This window comes from Paralichthys olivaceus, chromosome 4 (assembly GCF_024713975.1).
Source record: "Paralichthys olivaceus isolate ysfri-2021 chromosome 4, ASM2471397v2, whole genome shotgun sequence".
Taxonomy (NCBI): Eukaryota; Metazoa; Chordata; class Actinopteri; order Pleuronectiformes; family Paralichthyidae; genus Paralichthys; species Paralichthys olivaceus.
Genome location: NC_091096.1, coordinates 23,790,036 through 23,802,854, shown reverse-complemented (window position 1 = coordinate 23,802,854; position 12,819 = coordinate 23,790,036). Strand labels below are relative to the sequence as shown.

At 39.9% G+C, this 12,819-nt stretch overlaps 1 protein-coding gene across 3 annotated transcripts in view; it reads left to right on the top strand.

Annotated features, from left to right (window-relative positions):
* The window catches only part of zmat4a (zinc finger, matrin-type 4a), a 135,567-nt gene that overhangs the window by 62,589 nt on the left and 60,159 nt on the right, over window positions 1-12,819 (top strand). For all 3 annotated transcript variants that reach the window (XM_020093573.2, XM_020093570.2, XM_020093572.2), the window contains exon 4: window positions 9,713-9,869. In XM_020093573.2, the coding sequence (XP_019949132.1) occupies window positions 9,713-9,869 (157 nt within the window). The remainder of the gene's footprint in view (window positions 1-9,712; window positions 9,870-12,819) is intronic.

The window sequence follows — 12,819 nt, the reverse complement described above, 5'->3', positions numbered from 1 at the left end:
TATCGTGCAGGTTTTACACCATGGCATTTGTGATGCAGGGACCAAAGAAAACAACAACAGTACGATATCACAAAGCCTGTCTACGCCACAAATACAGGCAGGCTGGGACACACTGCTTCCCTTAAACCAAGATGGAAATGTACAGCACAGCGCTGATAGCAAAGAGAATTTACTGCTGGCAAATCAAAAAGATTATTTTATGCCTTACATGAATGGAAAGGAGGCAGACACCCCCCCCCTCTGCCACCCTGCCTCCATCAGTTACATATTCACAGAAGTGCAGCACAGCAGTATATTCTGCCAATGCAGAACACCAATTATTTCACACTGTTGGGTTGAGATTGCATGCAAAAAGTGAAGCCCACCAAACATGACTGCTGGAATATGCCAGAGGTTGGATGTATTCTGCTGCACATGACTCATGGGTGCTGAGACCCACCCCCACAAGCCCCCACCACCACTGATATATATATTTAAAACTATGTTGCTAAGCTCATCAGAAGTTCATCCACATTCCTAAACTTATACATAGCCTTCGGCCACCATATATCTAAAACGCCACAGAACAAGACAAGTCTGTATATCACACTGTGGTTTTCAATCTGGCAACATACACCTACCTACCGCTTCAATAATTACATTTCCCCCAATTAGCTCCTTGTTTATCCAGTTTTAATTAACCATGAAATTATGGATCCTTCCCAGTTCAAGGTGGTATCTCATCTCCTGGTGTATTTTGGTCTCTTCCTGAATATATATCTGCTCATTATGACTGTGAAATCCTGCAAACAAGATGGAACAGGGGCTCTGCTGCTCTGAGAGCTGAAAGAACGATGTGTGGAGCGAGAGTTAGTGAAGGACAAGGCCAAGGGCGGGAGGAGGGGCTGTGTGTGTCTGTCTGTGTGTGTGTCTGTGTGTGTGTCTGTGTGTGTGTCTGTGTCTGTGTGTGTGTCTGTGTCTATGTGTGTGTCTGTGTCTGTGTGTCTGTGTGTGTGTGTGTGTGTGTGTGTGTGTGTGTGTGTGTGTGTGTGTGGGAATGAGTCAGTGCACAGCAGTATTGCTCTGTTATCACACACTGTGGGAGGAAGAGTTGTGTCTCTGTCTTTTCCCTTATCCACACACATACATACACACACACACACACAAACACACACTCACGCTCACACTCACACACACACACACAGTGTGATCTCCACTAGATTACTGTTCACTTCAAATAACATTTTAGTAAAAGGTCCAATTTGAAATTGCAAACATGAGCCCCCCCGCTGGGTTGAACATGTCCATGCATGTACTGGTTTCGTTTATGATGGGATTTATTCCTCAAATGTATTCCATAAATCAATTGTTTAATGTGGCTTACAGTAATATGCATTGAAAACACATCTGTGAATAATAGCCACAAAACCCGAAAGATGTGTCTCAAGAAGTGGGTTTGATTTAAGTGTGATTAAAAAGAAAGAAAGATAATTCTCTGACTGACACATATTTTGTTCTACTGTCAGATCTACTATAGAAGAAGAATTTACTCAACCTTTTATCATAGAAAATCAGTCCCATCTCTGGGGACTCAGTGTATAATCTGACATTAATTTATGTATCACAACCTTTGGCACTGTGGTGAAGACAGTGAGGCTTAGTATTTTCCCAATTTTTCCCAGAACATTGAAAATCACAATTTGACTGAACAAGGATGCTATTATTGATCATAGGTCAGTACATCAGTCTTTAAGCACTCACAGCAGTGTACTGCACTGCATCATCTTCAAAAGTGAGTACTTGACACTTACATGGCTGAGCAACCATAAATAAGAACATAAATTACAGCTGTCATATAGTTTGACTGATATTTACAGTCTTAATCAAAATTGCCTTCACGTTGTATTATAAACCAGAAAAAGATGGATACATGGAAAGAGGGTACGGGTACAGATGAGTGACACACAACCAAAGGAGAAATGGTTATCTTTAGGCTTTTTCTCTGGAAACAAGGCTGATGGCAGTAAAACCAGAACAGCAGCTAAATGGCTGAATTGATCATTAAACATAATTTGATCCATTGTTGATGTAAATATTATAGATCAGTGCAGTTTCAGTTACACCCAAGAGTCATAAGAGTTTGACATTTGTTCTTTTTAGGAATGTCAGATAACAAGCATTTATTCTGTTTTTTTGAGGATGCATGCTGAGGACTTGTGGACAATGAAGTGTTTTTGTAGGGCGTCACCTGGACTGTGCTTATGCTCTTTGATTTACCCTATCTGGTTGTGTCCTCTTCTGCGGTGCAATTCTAGCCTTTTGAGGATGTGCAGTTAGAATGGGTAATGCAGGGTGAAGGATATATATTGGTAGGCTGTGTGAGATACCTTGCGATTAGGGGATGACAATTGCTCATGTTACTCTGTTAGCATTTGTATATTGTTCCACCTTCTGGTCTCCTTGATGGATCAGGACTACATTCAAATCTTCTGCCTAAGACATCAGCTGCTGCTTGAGTTCTCTGAGTAAGTTGCAAATTTAAAGTTTTACTTTGATTTTGCCTTAATGTGTGTCCCAGCTTGACTAGATCATAAAGAAAAAATTGCAAAATTTCAGCTATTTGACATAGCTGAAATGTTTTGAAAAAACAATCAAAGGCGAGTCTGTGTAATCAGGGGAGTCACCTGTCATTATTTTTCTTACACGACTGGCCTGCCTGTGATTCAAATCCCAATTGATCTATCTGAATCAAAACCGAATGAGCAGAAATGAAAAGAAGTGAACTAAGCTGTAGATTTTGTATATTTATAATGTCATAATGCACCGTACTAGTGTGTTAGGTCTGTACTAAATGTGTTTACCAGTGGTTAGGTGGTTTCTAGGGAGACTTCATATTGTGTCAGGCAATAGCCGCCACATGGTTAAACCCTGACGTTGGTATAATCGGCAGTTTGGCGGGGAGCCTGTGTCCGTTGGGAAAGATTAGAGAAAGACTGTGATGTGTTTGTTGAACCCCACAGCCCCTTGGAGTTCACTTCGAGTTGCGCCCGGCACAGGTAATCGCAGCCACCTGGTTACACCTTAGGGAAGAGTTCTCCGGGTCGCAGGCTGACCTTGGTGTAATCAGCAGTGTGGCAGGGAGCTTGTGTCCGTAGGGAAAAAGGTTCTGTGTGCTTATGGCCACAGAAGCCTAGGCCCTGTTTTGTAGTGTACACTAATTGGACATTTGAGTTTTCTTTCAAAATCTTTTAAATTTGCCACCACTGATGTAGTAAAGCAAAATGTAACTGTGGAAGCTCTGATGCTGCAGCAGGGTTTAAAATATGAGTGTATGATTGAATTTTTATTTTATTTTTTAAATTGATGTGAAAATGCCACCAAGGGAAATCATCAGTCCACAGCCGAGGTTAAAACTAAACCGTGAACAATTTGTTTAAAAAAATAAATCTCTGAAATAAAATATGGCAAATCGGAAACCAAAGCAAAGCAAAAGTGTCACATGATAAACAGACAAAACAAAGTGCCCAGTCTGAAGCAATGTTCTCTGCCAGAATGCCAACTGGAGTCACAGGCAGTTAAAAAGATAGACTTACTGAATGTTGTGTCTTGAACTGCGCTCATGTGTGAGTGGACTGATGGTAAATGGCCAGTCACCGGGTCATTTGCCCCAGAAAGTTAAAACAATTATGAGGACATTTAAGAAGCTAGAGCAGATGAAGCCTTATGCTCCCAGATCGTTAAATATCAGAGTTGAAATGTTCCTGATAAATGCTGATGAAATAATGTTTCAAATGAAAATATGGATATAAAATGAGAAATGGTTTTCATAAATGCCTACAAAATGAATGCGCTAAATAGGAAGTAAAGTATGAATGTGTATGTGAGTGACTCCCGATAGCTGAAGTGATCACTGTTAGAACAAACAGGGCACTATGGTTAAAATAATAATCATCAGATGTCAGATCATGTCAGAGATGAGAGGAGCAGTTATTGGATGAAAATGTTGAACTGAGCCATGTTGTTTTTTTAAAAAGCTGACTTTTCAGAATGAAACTAGAGGAAGGTTGTCTGACACCTGAGGAGATTAGATGACAAGAAAAGATGGATAAAGTTATGTTTTGGAAGAAGAAAGATCAGTGCAAGATGTGTCAATCCAGAACCTTTCAGTGTAAGTTGATGTGAAATCTTGCTCATAGATGGATGATAGACGGTAAAACTCAAGTGGGAAAAGTAAATAGGGAAGGGAGATGAAAAAGAAGGTTGTTCCATATGCACAAGATGTTTTCAATGAAAAAGAACTTGTAGTTTCACTGTGCTTTCTACAAAATAGAAATTATTCTTATTCTACATTTCACTCACCTTATCTTTTACCTTTTGGGATATGCTTCAGTACTCTGCCATGCATGATTGTAAATATGGCAAAGCAAATGGGGAATGGCCTTGTTGGTGCTGTCAGATGCAATTACAGGGTCTGTCCCCTCTTGCTAATCACCTACATGTCTCACAATTTGTGACAACTCATGATGGGTTTTAACCATAGACTGTGGCCATTGGATCTTGTCCCTCATCACATAGTTTCATGCAGTAGCCATATAAAGGTGATGCTCTTATCCCAGTATCAGACCGGGTATAAAGCACTTGGTACAGCATAAAGCACAGAGTGTTCTGTACCTTTATATTGGCTTCACTGAGTGCAGCAAGAGCGATTACATCTTATTCAACACCTTTCTGTGGATGGTACAGTGAGCCTGTTTATTTGTTTCAATGCAACCTTAATAACATATTATCAAGTGTATCAACCCCTCCGTCCTACACTTTTTTAGGGAGCTAGGTGTTTGATTGCTGTGAATCAGAACCTCACATACTGTGACCTTAAGTCTCTTGGGAGAAGCTTTCCTATGGGCGAAACATTTCCCTATTCATCAGGACAAACTGCAGCACTGTGATATGGAGTCCAACACTTCTAAAAAGAAGATTGAAGGGTTATTTCACCAACCTGTGTATGCTCTTAGTCAAACCCTGTTTGCAGTTCGGTCATTAAACCATTATTTAGTTTAATAACAGCCTCATTAGTGTATGTGTTAATTGAAATATGTCCTGGGTACAAACACAGGGTCCAGGTGAAAAATAACATGACCCAGCGGTGGTATTGCTTGGGTACCTAATGGTGTGGAAATGGTGTGGTTGTTTGTCTGATGAAGGTGAACTAAAAACGTCACCAATGTTAATGGTGTTTCAGACTGATGAGACTGAACATATGAGAGCTGTCTGCACCATGCATGACTGTATAACAACAAACAATGAAATATTATGAATCATGTCACATACTGTTCAGTCTGGGCTCACAGCTCAGTCAACATTGCTTTGATCGAGTTTATCAAAGCACAAACAATGCTGTTGGCTTTTTCCAGTTTTCTAGTCCCAGCAGATCAGTATTAACTTAACATCTTAGTAATTTCATGCATTTTTGCATGGCTCTATGGTTAAAACTGCTTTGGTCCGTTGCTTGGCTATCTCAGTGTACAGTAAATATACTGGAGCAGTGGCCTTGTCATGTTGTTTCATGCTGTTATGTGGAAAGTAATAGGGATGGTTGGGCAGTTTTACCAATATATGTACTGGATTTGGACTCATACTGAAGAAAAAGGTGTACTGGGTAGTTAAAAGAAAAGATGGGAAATGTAGTTCTCAGTTAGAATTAATGAGGAATGTTTAAACAGCTGGAGGTTAAAAAACATCATTCAACCACGACCTTGAAAGCATCAAATGTATTAGAATGAGCCATAAAACTGGTTTTGCTTCCTTTGAACAGACCTAGTTTCAGCTTTTTACCTGTTTTCAATTTTAATGCTTAGTTAAGCAAACTTAGTCCTTGCTGTAGAGTGATATAGAACCTCTTTTCTAACTGTTTGCAAGTAAGTAAAGCAAGGATGTTAGCATTCACCTAGAGGTATAATGGTGTTTGTTTCAGAGTGCACTTAAAAGTGACCACATTGAAAGGCTGACCTGATGAATAGTTTTATATTTTGAGAATAGTTTGTAGCAGTCACCCAAACTTGTAGTAGAATTATACGGGACTCAGTGTGGTTGTAATTAGTGAGACATTAAGCAATAAAGGTGAATGAGTGCAAGGAGTTTGTTTTGAATGCTTTACTTACCTGAGCTGTTCAAAGTATCTGCACTGGAGACATGTATTCAGAGAAAAGTAGCAGTTCAGGCAGAGGTCAAACACATCTAATAGGCAGATTATGAAAACATAGCTAAGATAGCTTTAAGAGAAAGGCAAAGTAATTCAATATTACAGTTTAAAGTGGTTTTTCTATGATCACATCAAGGTAATACATTCAGGTGAAAAAAACTGAAGCTTCTGTTGACTCTTTGACTACATGAAACTGCTGTATCTCTGATAAAAATAAGCAAAAGGTTATGATGAATGAAAAACAAATTAAAACATTTAATCGAAAGACCATAATATTTCAATACAAATACAGTTTGAGATGGATTTCTTCCCCTGAAAAGTAGGTGGTCACTGAAATCAATGCACAGATGCAGTGGTTTGGCCATTGTGGTATCATGAAGATATTTTAAATAATCAGTGCAATTGTTGCCATTAACAGGAAAACCTTTAGATTTGTCAACCTACTCAACGTTAATAATGAACTTTACACTCAAATGTCTATGTACTTGTTCCTAGTAAGGAAAAGAGAATACTCAGAATAGACCTCAGGGTAATGCAGTGAGTACAACAGTCCTTCTGCTGGCTAATTGAAAGTGACTGAGTGCTGCTGGGAGTAATTGAGAACAGTTGAAATTACCTATTTGTGCCTTTGAGCAGAGTAAAAAGCAAATGGTGTTTAAAAGACTCTAATAAAGTCAGTGTAAATTGGCAGCTGTTGCGTCCCAGCTCACATCCAGCACTCTTGATGAGCAGCAGTGTAAAGATTGCTTAAATCACGTGTTTGTATTTGTAATCAGTTTGGCTGCGTTCCAAATTCTTTTTGATTGCAAGTACAGATACATGTTACCATGGAGTTAGACCACTTTTACTTAACGAGTGAGGTAAATCAACCTTGATTTCATTAAAGTTCAATCTAACCAACATTGATCCCAGCTCACTGCATCTGTTGTCCATGAAGGATATAATTACCAGCTTTTTTCACAGTCCTTCTTCAGATGCTTCTCAACTCAGTGCAAGTTGATTATTAAAATGCTTAAAAACATAATCTATATCATTTTGTGTATCACCAGACATTTGGATTATTTCTCTATGCACCATGGGTATCTGTACGAAGAAAGTCCATGGTAAGCTATACAATTGTGATGACTTTTTGCTAAAACAAACTATCAGCCTAGTGGCAAGAGGAAAAGTAAACTGATCATTAAAGTAAGGTTCATGCTCAGGGATTAACATGCATGTATATTAAATTTCGTGTTCATTAATTGAGATATTTTATTGGCATTTGATGAGGCAGTGTGGGCACAGAGGTGTCTCTGAGAGCACCTCCACCTGTACCAGAGGATTAGTCAGTGCAGCTGAGGGATGTTAGCTGATTGATCCTCTGGTACAAAAGGCAGCAGCAGAGCTTCCATAGGGAGACACACAAGGAGACGCATGAAGAAAGAGACTGAAGAGGCTGGGCTGAGCTGCAAAGCCCAGACACCAGCAGAGAGTGCAGCTGGCAAGTTAATGTTTAGTCTTTGGGAAATTATGTATGGTCAGTTTGAAATAAAAAGCTGAAAAGCAACATGTTCGTCTCTGGCTGTGTGTGGGAGACCCCGGTGGCATCGACAATTGCCACAGGTGGGAAAAATTGTCGAACGGCGTTTCAATCCCAGTCTTCCACATCTGCATACTGAAGTGTCCTTGGGCAAGATACTGACCCCTTAATTGTCCTTCATATAAAAAAGTGCTGCTAATAGATGCAGTGTATGAATGTGTCTGTGAATAGTAAAAAAAAATCCTGTACTGTAAGTTTAAAGGTACAGTGTGTAGAATTTAGAGATATCTAGTGTTGAAGTTGCATGTTGCAGCTGAACTCCCCTCACCTCACCCTCTCCTTCCAAACATGAAAAAGAACCTGTGGTAGCTTCAGTCGTCATAAAAACTCAAAAGGTGTTTAGTTTGTCCAGTCTGGACTAATGTAAAAAACATGGCAGCCTCCGTAGAGAGGGTCCCCTCGATGTAAATATAAAGTATTTAAATATAAAGGGACTTTTCTTGGGTAAAGAAAACTACAATTCATACAATTTAGATGAAATGAATTAGTGAAAACATCATGAGAATTATTCTACATTAAATTTCTACCAATAGATCCCTTTCACCTAAATCTTACACACTGGAGCTTTAAGTGGTATGAGTGGTCATCCAGACTAGAAAAATATATAAAAAGTTTACGGGAACCTCCCCCGTTATTGTGTATGTGGTGTGTTGGTTTGGCTCTGCAGGCATATCTATGTGTGGCTGCTCCACTTCGCGTCTGTGCAGAGAAGCTCCCGCTGTGTTGTGCATGTGTGAAAGGCAGACTCTGTGTAGCCAATTCTATTCTGGAAAATATCCGTTTGAGGTTCCATCATGCTGTGTTTACTCCAAAGGTGGAAGGTAGTAAACTATACTTACCAGTATGTAGATTGTGTGTGTAGTTTCACACAAATAAGTGTGACTAGTGTTTTGGTTTTCCCTGCATTATATAAATACTTATACATATATCTTTCCTCTGTTGATCCAGTCCTGTAAAGTAGTGTGTTTACATCAGAACCCACTGTAGTATACAGAACTGAAATTAAATGAATAAATATCATAATAAATATAAATACATTTTTCATTAAATCAACAGTTGATTATAGAGGCTTGGTACGAAACAATAAGGGTACAACAACAATTAGATGTTTATATCTTTGTATTTGACATTTTAAATTATTTTTACTTGAATAATATTCAACATGAAAAGCAGAAACTTTCAACTCGAGCTCAAACATATTGGCGTCAATAGTTAATAAAGAGCTACATCAGCAGAAACATAGCACAGAGTCATTAGTGTTAGTGTTGGAAATATCATGGAGGTGAATGGGCTCATTATTCAATTTCTTCTCAAGCTGTGAAGATTCAGCTGAGAAGACACACACACATACATATTCCTCCACACACAGGCCCGCTGTTCACTTACTTTATCTGGAAGACTGCACCAGGCAGGGGTATAAACATTTGAATGAGGTCATGGCGTTCACTTGCCTCTCCTCTCCCTCCACTCTGAATATCCGCCTCTTCTTGACCCAGGTTGCTTGGCGGGGCAAGATTTCCCCCCTCTTCTTCTCAGCTTTCACTAAAAAGAAGTAGCATCTATCTTGCAGCGCTTGGTGGGCTGCTCCGTGTCCTCGGCATTCTCCGAGGACAATGGGTTGTGGTGCCGCTTGCACAGATGGAGGCCCAGGGAGCGGTCCACCATCAGCCGTGTTAGCTGCGCTATCACCCCTCAAAATGCAGAGTCGACTCCATTTGCATCCCACCAGGATGTAAAACACTTTAGGCGAGGGAAGTTGCACCCTTCCCCTCATCTGAAATAGAAGTGGTAGAGATTAGTGATGTGTTCACCAGGCAGCTGTCCTGCTTCAACAAGATACTGCTCCATCTATATAATACTGTTTGATTGAATCCTGTTTTAAAAATCCCCACAGATACATAACTGTATGAATTGATGTATTATTAATAAATGTCACTGTGTGTGTGTGTTTTTAGGGCAGTGACGAGGGCGACGTGGACAAGAATAAGTGCTGTACGCTGTGTAACATGTCCTTCACCTCAGCAGTCGTGGCACAGTCACACTACCAGGGTAAAATCCATGCCAAGAGGCTAAAGCTGCTACTGGGGGAGCAGCCCGTCATCACAACTAAAGGTACAGCCCCTGTTCACAAAGCATCGTGGGTATAAATGATAAAAGAGCGACATGTTTCCAGAAGTGGAAAATAATGAAAGGAATGAGCCACAAGATGCCGTATGTGTTGTGTGGAGGTGTTGTTATGTACGTGTGAAGTGAAATAGAACTAAATGATCTTAAATAATTACGGAGCACTCCGTTCAAACAGTGTGTTCTCACTACATCTTCGCACTGTTGTTCTTGTGTTGAAGGCCGAACAAGTATTGATGCTAGTGCCTGACACATTATTGTCCAGTGTAGATAATATATCAATGTATAGGCCCAGTAGCTCGATTCAGTGCTCTGAAATACCCTCACCAGTACCTGACAGAGCATACACTCTGTCAGGTACTGGTAAGGGTCAAAAGACACAAAATAAGCCCTAAGTCCAAATCTACACAGCAGCATTGCAGAGGCCTGCAGGAACAAATTACATCTACTCCAGCTGTTGTTGCTGGATATCAGCTTGTTTTGAGCACAGTGGTGCAGTGGTTAACACTGTTGCCTCACAGCAAATAGGTCTCTGGTTAGAATCCCAGTTGGGTTGGGGTGAGGGCTTTGCATTTTCTCCCTGTGTTTGCGTAGGTTTTCTCTGGGTACGCCATTTTCCTCCCACAGCCCAAAACATGGGGTTAGGTTAATAGGAGTCTTTAAATTGTTCGAAGATGTGAGTGGTGATGGTTATATTAGTGTTATTAGACTGTGTGCATCTGGTTGTATTTAGGTGACAGGATGCACCTGGTGCATCTGGAAAGAGGGAAAGATTGAGATGTACTGGGTGTGTTAGTGGCAGGGAATGACTTAAAAACCAGACATTGTTATAATGTCTTAAAGCGTATCCTTCCCTTTAACAAACAGTGTACTGTCAGACAGGCAGACAGCCCAGTAGTCTACTTATCAATCTCTTCCTGTTTTCAGATGCAGCAGGATCCTTTCACCTGAGTACCAGGTTCCCTGCGCACCTTACGTTTAACTGTGCTTTGCACTGTGAACTGTGGCGCATGAGGATAGGGCGCAGTGTTTCATTGACTATTAATTGCAAATGTTTCCACATCAGCGTGGCCTCAATCAGAGTCAGGGCATAGAGGGTGTGCCTATTTATGGAACCGTTCTTGGCTTGTATGCCAGTCAATGGACTTGTGATCTGTCCAGGCGCCCAGTGTCACCTGGGATTTGTTCTAGCTCCCCCATGCAACTCTCAAAAGTATATTTTATTTTATTATCTTTTGGAACAAATAAAATTTGGGTTGGTAATTCATATGTATATAACCAACCCAAATGTTTATATATATATATACACACAGTCGAGGACTGTAAATGGTTTGAGTTTGTTTGCTGTTCCATCCAGAATCTTTGACCTCAAATGATGGAAATTGAGAATTTGTTAGCAGGGTAGAAATCTTGGAGACAGAAAGCACATGATGTCTGTTTATCATATAAATTCAAGGAACATTGCAGTCTCCTCATTGGTCCACACGTGCCGGATGTTTTGGAGCTTTGAAGTGACATTAAAGTCAAATGATTTCCGTACGTCATCATTTATCAAATCTGTTTCCATTGCACTCAAGGTGTATTGCGGCCTGCCATTAGAGGGAGCAAGTTGAGTGAGTATAGGGACAACGATAATTAACTGAAGCTAACAAGTTGAGTAATTTAAAAGTTTGAAATATTAAAAAGGGATCAACTATTCTAAACAATAACATGAGTAACTTCAAGAGGAGGATGTGTAATTTCAAGGCATAAATTAAAACTATAATGGAATAGGTTATAATATCAACCAAAATAACAGTGAAGCCAACTAAGTGAGTAGAACAATCCGAAAGGGTAGATTTAGACGGGTTCAGAATATAAATATATTGTCGGGGTTCTTGTGAACTGATCCCATATTTTTAGCATAAGTGAAGACATTTTTGACTTCACACATTTGTTTACTTGAGAAAGTATATAAGAATACATAACAGTGGTGTTGTCAGAGCAGATATAGCTGTGCACTGTATATTCGCTTTACAGTGATGATTCAGTGATCTTAATCACGTCTCCAGTCATGTTTTATGCAAGTCAGTATTTTACAGCCTCTTTCCTGTGGGAATAATCTGTCCCTCTGTTCCACAGTGTCAGTATGTATCTGTGACTCATCAATTAAATATACTTTGCTTATTGGTTCTGATAGGGATGTTTATGATATAGAACACGAGTGATTTATGGAAGCAATAAAGCAGAGCATATAAGCATATTCATTTGAATAAGCACATTCAGTGTACTACATTACTCTGGACCAATGGCTGTAAATAAAGAGCGACGGCATGACAGCTTACAGCAGTGAAGCCAAAACATTTCAATTGCCCCCTGGCTGCAGTATAGGTCATAAAGCTCCACCCCCTCCATGTAATCAGATGGGACACACAAAAATAACCAAAGATGTTTTTTCATATTAGATTTTTCACAGTAGATGTATGTTGTACGGTATATTGTGGTGTTTGTTTGTTTTTTACTTTGGATGGGTGTATGACCGGACCTTAGTACTGGGGTTTGTTCAGTGACACAGTGGATGGCCACGTTTCTTTCTTTATATAGTTATTGATCTGGAAATGGTCTTGGTCCTGACCTTTTTTGTCAATGGTTAAAATAATAATTCACCAAACCTCACTGGCCAAAACTGTTGTTTTGAGAGGAAAAGAAAAACAGTGCAACAGAAACAAAGACTCATCAATTTTATTAGGATCATCATTTTAGATGGTCAGTCGACAACCCCCCGTTTCAGTCTATCAGTCTGCAATCCACCTTTACTCTCTGCCTCTTTCTTTTGTGTTCACCTTGGAGCATGAGCACTGCACATTTCCTGCCCTCTCCAGCAAACTAACAAAACAGAAGCTGTATAATGAAACATGAATGTGAGCACAGATCCATACATGCTAGATTGTAAGTGATG